This window comes from Oryctolagus cuniculus, chromosome X (genome assembly GCF_964237555.1).
Source record: "Oryctolagus cuniculus chromosome X, mOryCun1.1, whole genome shotgun sequence".
Taxonomy (NCBI): domain Eukaryota; kingdom Metazoa; phylum Chordata; class Mammalia; order Lagomorpha; family Leporidae; genus Oryctolagus; species Oryctolagus cuniculus.
The window spans coordinates 94,413,150-94,426,629 of record NC_091453.1 but is presented as its reverse complement, the minus strand read 5'-3'; the positions used below and the strand labels follow the sequence as shown (position 1 = coordinate 94,426,629).

The window sequence follows — 13,480 nt, the reverse complement described above, 5'->3', positions numbered from 1 at the left end:
GATGACTAAAGACCACTAAGTTAGTCTTTACCTTTAATTTGCAATTCTACTTTAATACAAATGTCTATGAGTTTATATATAAAATAAATTTTGGTTAACTCACATTTACCTCATAAATTCCATAATATTAAGATGTGTTGTTTAAAAGAATTTGTATTTTTCTCTAGTGAGAATACTTAAAGGCTTCCAGAGAGATTATACCATAGATTAGTTACTAAATAACGCTAACAAATTCTGTAGAAAATAGTTCTTATGATAGGAAATAGGATTTCTAATTGAATAATTTAGCTTTGTTACACAAGGGATAGCTTTTATAACCAAGGGCATGATGCAGAAAAACTTAATATTCACCTTTTAAAAGTAGAATCTTTGTAAATGAACTTGATACTGGATTAGTTCATGATGTTTATTTTTTTTTAAGATTTATTTATTTATTTGAAGGCTGAGTCAGAGACCGAGAGAGAGAGAGAGAAACAGAGAGAGAGAGAGAGAGAGGCCTTCCATCTGCTGTTCACTCCCCAAATGGCCACAATGGCCAGAGCTGGGCCAATCCAAAGCCAGGAACCAGGAGCTTCTTCCCTCCAGGTCTCCCACGTGGGTGCAGGAGCCAAAGACTTAGGCCATCTTCCACTGCTTTTCCAGGCACATTAGCAGAGAGCTGGATTGGAAGTGGAGCAGCTGGGACTTCAACAGGTGTTCATACTGGATGCAGGTGTCACAGGCTGTGGCTTTACCTGCTATGCCACAGTGCCGACTCCAAAGTTCACTTTTTTTAAAAAAAAAAGATTTATTTTATTTATTTGAAAGACAGAGTTACAGAGAGAGGTACACAGAGAGAGAAAGGTCTTCCATCTGCTGATTCACTCCCCAATTGGCTGCAAAGGCCGGAGCTGCGCTCATCCGAAGCCAGGAGCCAGGAGCTTCTTTTGGGTCTCCCACATTGGTGCAGGGGCCCAAGGACTTGGGCCATCTTCTACTGCTTTCCCAGGCCATAGCAGAGAGCTGGATGGGATGGGAGTTTACTTTTTTTTTTTATTTTTTGACAAGCAGAGTGGACAGTGAGAGAGAGAGACAGAAAGGTCTTCCTTCTGCCGTTGGTTCACCCTCCAATGGCCGCCGCGGCCAGCGCACTGCGGCCAGCGCACTGCGCTGATCCGAAGGCAGGAGCCAGGTGCTTCTCCTGGTCTCCCATGGGGTGCAGGGCCCAAGCACTTGGGCCATCCTCCACTGCACTCCCTGGCCACAGCAGAGAGCTGGCCTGGAAGAGGGGCAACCGGGACAGAATCCGGCGCCCCTACCGGGACTAGAACCCGGTGTGCCGGCGCCGCAAGGCGGAGGATTAGCCTAGTGAGCTACGGCGCCGGCCCGGGAGTTTACTTTTAATGTACGATTCCCTTAAGGATTTCTTGTAAGGATGCTCTGGTGCTGATACATTCTCTTGGTTTTTGTTTGAGAAATACTTATTTCTCCTTCACTTCTAAAGGATAGCTTCTCTGGGTAATATTCTTGATTGGAAATTTTTGTCATTCAAGACTTTGAATATATCATCCCATTCTCTTCTTGTCTGTAGGGTTTGTGCTAAGAACTCTGACATTAGTCTAATGAGTTTTCCTTTCTATGTAACTGGACATTTTTCTCTGATTGTCTTTATGATTATCTCCTAGCCTTAAACTTTGACAATTGGAGTGTAATATGTCTTTGAGAAGGTCTTTTTTGGATGAGTCTGGCTGGGCTATTTTGAGCTTCCTGTATGTAGTTGTCCATATCTCTTTCAATACTTAGGAAATTTTCAGCTACTGTTTCAGTTAGTATGTTCTTGATGCCTTGTTACTGCTCTTCCCCCTCAATTATCCCTATACTATGAATATCTTTCTGCTTAGTGGCATCCTATATGTCACACAGGTTGTCTTCATTCTTTTCTCTATTTTTGTCTGACTGGGTTATTTCAAAAGTTTTGTCCCACAGATCATAAATTATTTCCTCCACTTGGTTCAGTCTGTTTTTGAGACTCTCAATTGTATTATGTATTTCACTGATTGATGTTTTTCATTCCATAATTTCTGTTTGGTTCTTTGTAATGATTTCTATCTCCTTAATGGATTTCTCATTCATGTTACCTATTGTTTTCCTCATTTCATTAAACTATTTGCATCCCCATTGGGTAACATTGAGTTTCCTTAGGATCATTATTTCGAATTCTATTTTAGGCATTCCATAGATTTGCTTCAGATCAAGATCTATTGCTGGAGAACTGTTATACACTTTTGGAGGTATCATGCTTGCTTGGTGCTTCATGTTTCCTGTGTCCCTATAATGACATCTTTGTAACTGCCATAATAGTTCCTTTTTTATGAAGTAGGTACCATTGGAAAATACTTTTTGATTGGATAGAATGTGGATGTCACTTCGATTGTTGATTTGGTTTTGGTTCTAGGTGAGCCAGAAATGTAACCTCTAAGTGATTTATTCAGCTCTAATCAGTGTCAGCAGTGTCTATAAGTACCATATTTGTCTAGTCTACAGTGGTTTTTGGTTGGTAGTAGTATATCTTTGAAGTGGACATGAGCTTCTAAAGGTGTGTGTCTTTAGTCCCCAGAGAATTGTATGTCAATCACACTTGGATTTCTGATGTCTGTAGCCATGTTTCTGGTGCTGTGGACCTTAGAGGGGGGCTTTCCCCTTGTCCTGTCAGGCCAGCCTCAGTAATACTGGGGCTTGTGGCCCAAATAGCTATGGCCCTCAGACTGTATAATGTGCATACAACCTTCCCCAGTCCTGCTGCATGGGCTTGACTTATGTTAGGGCTTAACACCGCAAAAGCCCAAGTATCAACCCTGGGAGATGTTAAAAGACCTTGTTCCAATCTCACCACATGAATATAAGTTATTATGAGCACTGCACATTGGGAGGTTGGGTCTGAAGGTCCCACAGGGTAGATTTCAAACATATTGTGAGTTACAGTACCAACTGCCACAGACCTAGATATGAAGGATACAGTGGGGTCCCTACACAGGTCTCACAGGGTAAGTGCCAGTTACTCCAGGGCTGGTCGACTGGCAGTCACCAGTCTGTACCACAGGAATCCAGGCAGAGCCCTCCAGATCCCACAGCCAAGTACAAGTTACTCCAGGGATTATAGCACGAGCAGCAGCAGTCCCAGGTTTGCAGGGCACAGGGGGCCTGTCCTGTGTTCCTGCAGGGAATGCAAGGGTGATGCTGGGGGTTGTGCTGCGACCCCGCTGTACTCTGTGATAAGAGCTGCTGAAAGGGCCTCCTCAGGCCTGCTCCTCTGGGACTCTGTATGGGCTTCTGCTGGTAACTGGCCCTAAGAGGTCAAGGTGAACTTCCCTAGACTGCAGAGAGCAACAAAGTGTAGCTCCTGAGCTTCTGCCCAGAACCGCTGAAGTTGTAGGATTCACAGAGGCCTGCTGGCTGCCCTGGAATGTGCCCTTGCAGTCTTGGGGCTTCTGGCAGTAAAGGGGCTGCTTGATTTCCCCTAAGGCAGGTGCAGTGAGTTTAGCAGTTGCTCAGCAACAGCTCAGGTCTAGTACCCTGGGGCAGAGGGAGGCAGCCTGGGTTCTTCTTTGGAACAAAATAGCTCTGGCTGGCCCGTGGCTCACTAGGCTAATCCTCCGCCTGCAGCGCCGGCACCCCAGGTTCTAGTCCCAGTTGGGGAGCTGGATTCTGTCCTGGTTGCCCCTCTTCCAGTCCAGCTCTCTGCTGTGGCCCGGGAGGGCAGTGGAGGATGGCCCAAGTGCTTGGGCCCTGCACCCGCATGGAAGACCAGGAAGAAGCACCTGGCTCCTGGCGACCGTTTGGGGGGTGAACCAGCGGAAGGAAGACCTTTCTCTCTCTCTCTCTCTCTCTCTCTCTCTCACTGTCTAACTCTTGCCCTCTAGACTTGATTTAAAGCCAGTGAGGACAATAAAATTCTTCCATAGTTAGCACTGCTGAGGGGTCGTGGAGCTTTCTGCCTTCCTCCTTCCAGCAAGATGGCAAGCCTCCTGGGCAGTGGAGCTGGGGAAGGAGTGGCAGGCAGCAGCGCATCCAGTGCTGTTCCTCTCTTTCTACTGCCCTGCAGAGTCTTGTGCCATTTGCGATCTCGCCGCTTCTTACTGAGGTTTTCCCCTCAATTCTAATATTTTATATATAGAATGTTTTTCCCAGAACGATGACATCCCACGGTTGGGGAGCCTGGTAGAAGTGGTGGGTGGCAGCAGCAGCCAAAGGCAACAGCAGCAGCTTGATTTGTTTCTCGCTCGCGCTCTCACTCGCTCGCCCTCCCTCCCTCCCTCCCTTGGCCTTTGAGTGTCTGTGCTGTCTGCAGTTCCCCTCAGTCAGTCTCCTCAGTTCTCTTGTATAGAACTCTTTTCTTGGCAACGTGGCGCCCCCAGCCAGGGCATTGGGGTAGGAGCGGCAGCAGGGGCATGCTTGTTTCCCCCTCTCTCTGCTGGCTTCTAGAGTTTCTGTTCTGTTTGCAGTATCTGTCACATTTTCATTAAGCTTTTGCGGGACAATCTTCTGGATATGGGGTTCTTCCCTCATTGTTCTGAAACTTTTTTCTGGCTGAGGTGGATGCAGATCTTCTCTGTCCCTCAGTATTATTTCTTGCAACTGCATGTAAATCCGCGATTAACTCAAGATGAAAACTTTAATTGAAAAATCAGTCTCCAAAATCTGAAATGGTATCTGGATCAATATTTTAATGGTATCTTAAAATTATGATGACATCGATAGTTCTTGATTGAAGCATTTTTCAGGAGCATTCATTTTAATATATTTTGAAGAAATGAGATAACTAGCAGCAAAAGCAAACGCCCAGTTCACCCATGATCTCAAGAGAAATACCAGCTCCTATCCTAAGGAGGAGCTAATGGTCTCTTGGTCATTAGGCTACCAATTCAGATCGTGCTAATGTAAGTATTTGGAACTTTATTCTTGCTTTACATTTTCACTTGAGTTTTGAAGAGACCAGTTATCTGCTACATAGAATGTGAGTATATGACAAGAAGGGGAAAAGCAGAAATACAAAGGAAACAGCATGACAACAGGGAAACAATGTCTACTCATATATGTGATGTTTTCTATGACCTTTGTTCTGGGCCACTGCCATCTGTATTCCATCAGCAATGACTTATTAAACTATGAAAACAATCATTATTAAAGAAGACCTGTATCTCAGAAAGAGAAAGAACTAGATGTATGAATTTTGAGGTCAGTGAGAAAGAAAAGGTCAATAGTAATGTTGAAAAAATGAGTATGTTAAACTTTGATGTTTCATGGTACATCTGGTTATAGAGTGATAGCAACAAAATGACTCTTAAGATGCTGTTTTAGAAAGATACAAACCAAATCCCTAAAATTTAAAAAATAGTTCAGCCTAATTTTACAAGAATCAATATTATTAACTCCAATGTTTGAAAGGATAAGTGGGGAAATGATTGGGTTGGTTTTGCATTAATGATTGCCTAGACACATTTAAAACAGATGTAATTCCTTAATGCATACCATGCTCCAAACAGTAGCCATAGAGATATAAAAGATGTTTTTTCCTGATCTACAGTTGTGTATCAGTACATCTTCAGTTGCTATAACAAAATACCTAATGCTGGGTAATGTAAATGGAAGAAGGTTTATTTAGCTTCCAATTCTGGAGACTGGGAGTCAAAGGTCAGCCAGCTCATCAGTTTGGCTTCTGAGGAGGCCCACCTTAGCTGTGTCACAGCATGGGTGGGGGAGGAGCAGAAGTAGAACCAGCTACTTGCCTAAGGGACAAGGACATGGGATGGACTCACTTTTGTAACAACTCAGCATTGGCCTCTGAAAGGTTCCACTACTTCTCACATCACCACACAATGGACCAAGCACCTAACACATGAGTACTTAAAGTTTGTAATACAATCCTGCCCTAATTTTTTACACTATTTTACTTTGGGGAAATTTCTTGGATTCTGTTTATGAAGTCACTTCCTCGTGCACCAAAATTGTTCTGGCAGTTTCACTCTGTGCTCTTTGAATCTGGTGTCCACTTAAATTCTCTACTGTTCCGTGACTAGCCTGTTCTATGACCCTGCCAGAAAACAATATTATCTCTGTCCTCCTGTCTATAAAAATCTCATGTATATGTATATATCATGCAACACAATAATAATGATGATATAAATATTTATTTAGCTGAAGCAGCAGAGATAAGTGAAGCAGAACCCATGAAAGTCTCAAGTGCCAGTGTGATATGCTGTCTCTGTCTGTCTTGGGTCAGTGTCATGCAGAAAGGGCTGCATGTATAATTAAAAGATAGGCATAATAATTCTAATTAGTGAGAAGTTGCGCAAGAAGGAATTAATTTTTTTTAATTGCAGGAACAAGTTCCTTGGCCTCTTATGTATCCTACATTTTGTGGGGTGCTGAGAAAGGGCATGTCATTGTGACTAACTGGCCATGGAACTGACACAGTGTTTGGACTGACTCTATTCAGGTTGCTTCAATAGCTTGTGAGTTCTAAATTCAGATGTACAGGCCATGGCAGCCAAAGTGCCACAGTGAACGGGACCAATGTCCTACAATCTAGATGAGTCCTTTAACTGAGTATTTTTTAAACCTTTCGTTCTCTTAACCCTGTCATCATTGTACTGTTTGCAAATCCTACATTCAGCTGACTGCTATTAGGGAGCCAACTAAACGGAGAGGACTCATTTCACTGACACAAAAGAGCTCTGAGAGTCTCCTTTCCCCAACCTCATTCTGCCTAAATTACCATATGATGAACATGCATTTATTTTTGTAATAATAATTAGCATTATTGCAGTTCATATTTTCCAAGAGCAGAAATATTTCATCTTGAAATCTCCAAGGCTCTGTGAGTTAGGTCAGTATTTTTTCTGTATAACAAATTCAGAAACCAAGGCACCATGGGGTTAAAATGGAAATGACTTACTCATAGTCACAGTGCTGGGATTAAAACCCAGGAGAAGAGACCCAATTCTGGGATCAGACCAATGAGAAACATTCCCTTCTCACATGAGTTTGGGGGTTTATATTAATTTTAGCTTATAATAGTGTGATTGCTACCTAAGAGCAATTTTCTATAGATTTGAGAAAGTTTCAAATCCATCATGTTAAGCACCATTCTAAAAGTATTTCTACCTTTTGAACTTTATAATTTATCTTTAAATGCCCATAGACACCCAAGGCACATAATACTAGGAATTGCTACCATGTACAACGATGTTTCTATTGCACATTTTTGGACCAAAAAATAGCTAAAAGAAATAGAGAAAGTGGAATCAAGTTGGACAGAGAAGAAAACAGCAAAAAATCTTTCCTTATATCTTAGTAAAAATATAAAGAGGGCACCAGCATTGTGGCATAACAGGTTAAGCCTCTGCCTGTGGTGCTGACGTCCTATATGGGCTCTTGTTTGAGACTTGGCTGTTCCACTTCCAGTTCAGCTCCCTGCTAATGCACCTGGGAAAGCAGCGGAAGATAGCACAAGTGCTTGGGTCCCTGCACCCGTGTAGGAAACCGAGAAGAAGCTCCTGACTCCCGGCTTTGGCCTTGCCCAGCCCCGGCCTTTGCAGCCATTTGGGGGAGTGAACCAGTGGATGGAAGATTGTTCTCTCTCCTCCTCTTCTCTCTATAACTCTTTTTCAAATAAACTAAAAAAAAAAAATCTTTAAATGTGGATGTTGAAATGTGCTATATCTTTAAATACCTTAATTTCTTTGGATAAATACTTCTCTGTTTTTCTCCAGTTTACTCAGAAGAGCCCATAATCAGGCCTTAAATGCTCATATTTAGCAATGTATTGGAATTTTTTCATTTGAATCAGTAGTGTGTTATATTTTTATTTAACCTTTTTCTAATTACTCTTTTCAGTTTGAAAATGGCCTTAATGTCCTTAGGAAGATTGTGTGAAGAAAATAGTAATTAAAAACAGATTTATTTATTTATTTGAAAGGCAGGATTACAGAGAGAAAGGGAGAGGCAGAGAGAGAGAGATTTTCCATCTGCTGGTTTATTCCTCAACTGGCTACAATGACTGGGGCTGGGTCAGGCTGAAGCCAGGAGCAGGAGAATTGTTTGGGTCTCCCATATGAGTGCAGGGGCCCTAGTATTTGGGTCATCCTTTGCTGCTTTCCCAGGCCCATTAGCAGGGAGCTAGACTGGAAGTGGAGTAGCCAGGACTTGAACTGGCACTCATATGGGATGCTGGCATGGTGGCAGCTTAATCTGCTGTGCCACAATGTCAGCCCTGAAAAGTCATTTTTTAAAAGTTTTATTTATACGTATTTTAATAGACATGGGGGGCCAGTGCTGTGATGTAGTGGGTAAAGCCACTGCCTGCAGTGCCGGCATCCCATATAGGTGCCGATTCAAGTCCCGACTGCTCCCTTTCCAATCCAGCTCTCTGCTATGGCCTAGAAAGCAGTAGAAGATGGCCCAAGTCCTTGTACCCCTGCACCCACGTGGGAGACCCAGAAGAAGATCCTGGCTCCTGGCTTCAGATCAGTGCAGCTCCGGCCGTTGTAGCCAATTAGGGAGTGAACCAGTGGATGGAAGACCTTCTCTCTCTCTCTCTCTCTCTCTCTCTCTCTCTCTCTCTCTCTTTCTCTCTCTGCCTCTGTAACTATGCCTTTCAAATAAATAAATAAATCTTTAAAAAAAAAGACATGTAAAAGTTGTACATATTTTTAGTATCCAGCATGATGTTTTGATACATATACATACGTTGTAGAACAGTTAAATCAAGCTATTTAACGCATAAGTTGCCTTACATACTTAGCAATTTTTATAGTTAGAACAGTTATCTATTCTCATAGCAATTTCAAAGTATATTTTATTATTTTTTTTCCGGTTTTCAAGGTTTTATTTAAACACAAATAAAATGCGCACCCGAGCCGCCTACTCATTTTCTTCACTGCGCAGCCTGGCGTTGGGGTTGGTGACCCTGATGGCCACCTGGGCCGCTCTCTCCACAATGGCTTTGCGGTTCTTGGAGGAGACGTTGTGAGCAATCTCTGCACAGTAGGATTTGTCGCACATCAGCAGCACCTCCAGCTCCTTGACGTTGTGGACCAGGAACTTCCGGAAGCCGCTGGGCAGCATGTGCTTGGTCTTCTTGTTGCTCCCGTAGCCAATGTTGGGCATCAAGATCTGGCCCTTGAATCTTCTCCGCACCCTGTTGTCAATACCTCTGGGTTTCCGCCAGTTACGCTTAATCTTGACATAGCGGTCCGACTGGTGGCGGATGAACTTCTTGGTCCTCTTTTTGACGATCTTGGGCTTCACCAGGGGTCTGAGGGCGGCCATGGCGCCGAGGAGAAGGCAGCCACCTCCAGAGGCAGCGCCGAGGAAGAGAAGGGCAGTATATTTTATTATTAATTAGAGTCACCATATTGTAAAATAGATCTATTGAAAATATTCTTCCTGTCTAAAGGAAATTTTCTGACCTTTGACCAACATCACCACAATCCAGCCATTGGAAATCAACATTCTACTCTCTACTTCAATAAGCTTCTTCAGCTTCCACATGTAAATGAGATAATGTAGTATTTGTCTTTCTGTGCCTGACTTATTTCACTTAACATCATGCCCAGCAAGTTCATTCAGAAATGGCAGATTTTATGTTTGTAAAGGCTTAATAGTATTCTATTTTCTAAACAGTCATTTCTTAAAAAATCTTTATCTTCTATGTAGACACTAAGCATTTACAATAGTATCTCCTTATGGCCAATTCTATGACCATGGAGATATCTGTTAGAATTATACTGACTGGAGCTTTGCAAGTAGATTTTGGCATGTTGCTCATATATATTATAAATATGAAAGGTCCTGATGGTATTGATTTCTCATCATTTCCTATTTATTCTTGGTCCAGAAGTTTACTGTATTATCATTTTATTAATGTTGACAAGTGATTCTGGTATTTCAATTTTGTTACAAACATCCAAACAAGTAACAATAAACATCATACACTTGAATATTTTTTTCATTTCCAATCATTCACTGTAAAATTATCCAAAGTCTATGGGGCATGCATTTGGCCCAGTGATTAAGGCACCACTTGGAACATTTACATCCAATATTAAAGTTTCTAGGCTCAAGTCCTAGTTCTAAACCCAGTTGCAGCTTTCTACTAATGTGTACCTTTGGTCCTTGCCACCCATGTGAGAGACTTAGATTGGGTTCCCAGCTCCTAGCTCGGGCTTGATCCTGCCATAGTTTTTGTGGGCATTTGGGGAGTGAATCAATGCCCACAAATGCTCCCAAAGTGAATGGTAATCTGTGTGTGTGTGGTTCTGTGGTTCTCTCTCTCTCTCTCTTTCTCTCTCTCTCTCTCCTCTCAAACAAAAAACAATCAGTAAATAAATTTTTACAAATAAATAAAATTATTTGAGATGTAAATAAGTATACATGGACTCTACTTAGGTTATATGTGCCACAAGAATTCTGTTGATCTTTATTCCCCAATTTACAATGTCAGCATGGTTGGAAGAATCTATAGATCAGTTGGTGTGTGTGTGTGTGTATATATATATAGGTTAGTTAGTAGAATTATTCAGCTTAATTCAACATACATTTATGGAATATCTAATATACATTACAGTGAGACAGAGACAGTTACAAAAATAGTATACCTTCAGATCTCAAGAAACATTTTTCATTCAATATTTAACAAATATGTGTTGGGCACCTATTATATGGAAGGTAGTTCCAGGCATTAGAATAAAGTAGAAAATAAAACTATGAAAAATTCCTGCCCTCAGGCAGTTTACAATCTAATGGAGGGAGACAGACAACAAAGAAATATTAAACTATCCAGATGTTGATAAATGCTGTGTAGAAAAATAAAACAGTAAAGAGAACTATGGAGTGAGAGTGGGAAGTGGTGGAGTTTTTAGTCACTGCTGATAGAGTTTGATAAGATTAGAATGAGGGTGTGAAAATAAATAAACTAAGGATTCCTGGGCTTCTTGAGGAAAAAAGAGAGGAAAGCTTAATGCGATTAATTTGGATGCTCTCAAGGCTGATCAGAGTGGCAAAGCTCTGAGTCTTGGCAGGGAGAGAGGTGAGATCTTTCCAGATACAAGGCGACTTCAGAAAGTTTGTGGAAAATGGAATTAAGAGATTAATTTTTATGCACAAGTTCTTGTTTAATCCATGCATATGAAGGAGCTTCAGAAGGTTCATGGTAAATGCATATTATGAAAAAATCTATGGAAAGATTTCTAAATTTTTATGCTTAAGTAAACTTTTCTTTTAATTCTGTTTTCCATGAACTTATTTTTATAAGTATCCTTATACAGGCAGAGGTCTGCCCACCTCAGCCTCTCCACAGTGACAAGGATGTTGTGGGGAACAAATAAGTCTTATCTGGAATATGCAGAGTTCCTGAGCTTCATGTTATAGCTTGAAAAGAATTTGGCTCCCCAAGCTCATACAGACATTTGACCTCCGAAGATTTAAATTAACAGTTAATGGATTGCTGCTCATGGTCGATGCATTTATGATGTGTGAAGGTGCGTCTTTGGGATGTGATTGAATTGGATTAAGTTGCCAGGGTAAAGCCCCATGACCAAATCATGATGATATTGTAAGGAAAGACCAGAGAGTGTTCCCAGTTTCTCTGTTTCCTGGCTCACCATATGGTCATTCCTCGTCCATCCTCTGGCCTGAACAGTTGCTAAGATCAATATGGAGTTGCCCAATCTTGGCTGTGAACCTCCAAAATTACAGGCTGCAATAAATCTCCTTCCTTCTTCAGTAGCTGCTCTCAGCTATCTCAGTTAAAGTAACAAGAATCTGATGACTGCATTCCCACTTCTGTGGTGGTAGCGTGGGAAATGGGCAGTCACTTATAAAAGCCTCATGAATAAAAGTCATGTATAAAATCAAGTGCAATACATGGGAGAATTTCATGAGTTCTGTGATAGAAATGCAAACATAATACATGGGCACAGAGAGGAAACAAAAGATTCATCCTTACTGGAAGGCTTCATGAAGGAGTTGGCAGCCTTATGATTGAGTGGTTGTAACCATTATCATTATTTAGAAGGTGATGACTTTCTCCTTCAATCTGCCAGACTTACTTTCCCAGCTATAAAGTAAGCCATTCACTGTGTGTCAGATCCTTAAATCATATGTGTCAAAAACAGTACCGGAAATCTACTTTGGGGACACATGCCTCTGTGTTCCGATTCCTGCTGCAGCTGAATATAGAGAAATGTGGTCTAATGTTTCAAATCTGTTATGCTATGTGCGTGGTTAAAAACCATAGACATTTTGGCTGGCAATATCCTTAGTCACTGTTACTGGTTTAGATATTTATTTCAATTTTTCAACAAGATCAAAGTAAGCTTCTGTGTCTGGAATAAGTTTTAAATCAAATTTATGTTCACTAAAAACAGATACATGAATACAAGCTGAATCAAGATTATTCATAACAATTGCAATTTATTGAGTGTCCATTTCTTCACACACAATGTTGCTAAGCCTTACAGAGCTCTGAAAAGGCGATATTCATTTTTTAAAAGATTCATTGTATTTATCTGAAAGACAGAATTACAGACTGAGACAGAGCGAGAGCGAGAGCGAGAGTGAGAGAGAGAGAGAGAGAGAGAGAGAGAAAGAGGTCTTCCATCCGCTGGTTCACTCCCCAAATGACCACAATGGCCAGAGCTGAGCTGATCCAAGCCAGGGACCAGGAGCTTCTTCAAGGTGTCCCACATGGGTGCAGGGGCCCAAGGACCTGGGCCATCTTCTACTGTTTTCCCAGGCCACAGCAGAGAGCTGGATTGGAAGTGAAGCAGCAGGGACTTGAACCAGTGCCCATATGGGATGCCGGCGCTGTGGGCCAGGGCTTTAACCTGCTGAGCCACAGTGCCAGGCCCACAATATTCATTTTTAAAATTTTTATTTATTTATTTGAGACACAGAGAGAGATTGATTAAGGGATAAGAGAGAGAGATTGAGAGATGAGAGATGAGAGATGAGAGAGAGAGAGAAACAAACTTCCAAATGCTTGATTTATTCTCCAAACATCTGTCATGGTGCTAAAACTGGGAGCTAGAAACTCAATAGACATTTCTCTCATTGGTGGTAGGAACCCATTCACTTAGATAGTCATGCTATTCCATTGCATATTGCAATAGTAGGAAACTGGAATCAGGAGTTGGGGCCAGGAATCTAACTCAGGCACCCTAATGTGGGACACAGGCCTCCTAAGTGGCGTTTTAACCATGAGGCCAAAATGCCCACTCTCAAAGGCAATGTTTTTATTTCCACTTTAGACATGAGCTTCTTTCACAAAGACATTAAATGACTCACCCAAGATCAGACAGTTATCATGGCAGAGTTTGGTTTTGACCCTCAATTCTGTACTTTTTCAACTACATAATGCCAAGGAAATTTGCCCAAACATCAACACTGAATCAATTGGTTTAATACACCATGAACCTTATACACAAGGAATTTTTTTTAA

General features: G+C 41.7%; 1 protein-coding gene across 1 annotated transcript; it reads right to left on the bottom strand.

Annotated features, from left to right (window-relative positions):
• Positions 1-8,834: 8,834 nt before the first annotated feature.
• Positions 8,835-9,358, bottom strand: LOC100346663 (large ribosomal subunit protein eL32-like). The gene has a single exon (XM_070067145.1). The coding sequence runs from the start codon at positions 9,307-9,309 to the stop codon at positions 8,902-8,904; it is 408 nt and encodes a 135-aa protein (XP_069923246.1). The 5' UTR covers positions 9,310-9,358; the 3' UTR covers positions 8,835-8,901.
• Between the last annotated feature and the right edge of the window lie 4,122 nt (positions 9,359-13,480).

Bases quoted from the DNA above. Each gene is read 5' to 3' on its own strand.
- LOC100346663 (XM_070067145.1), bottom strand. From the start codon at position 9,309: ATGGCCGCCCTCAGACCCCTGGTGAAGCCCAAGATCGTCAAAAAGAGG.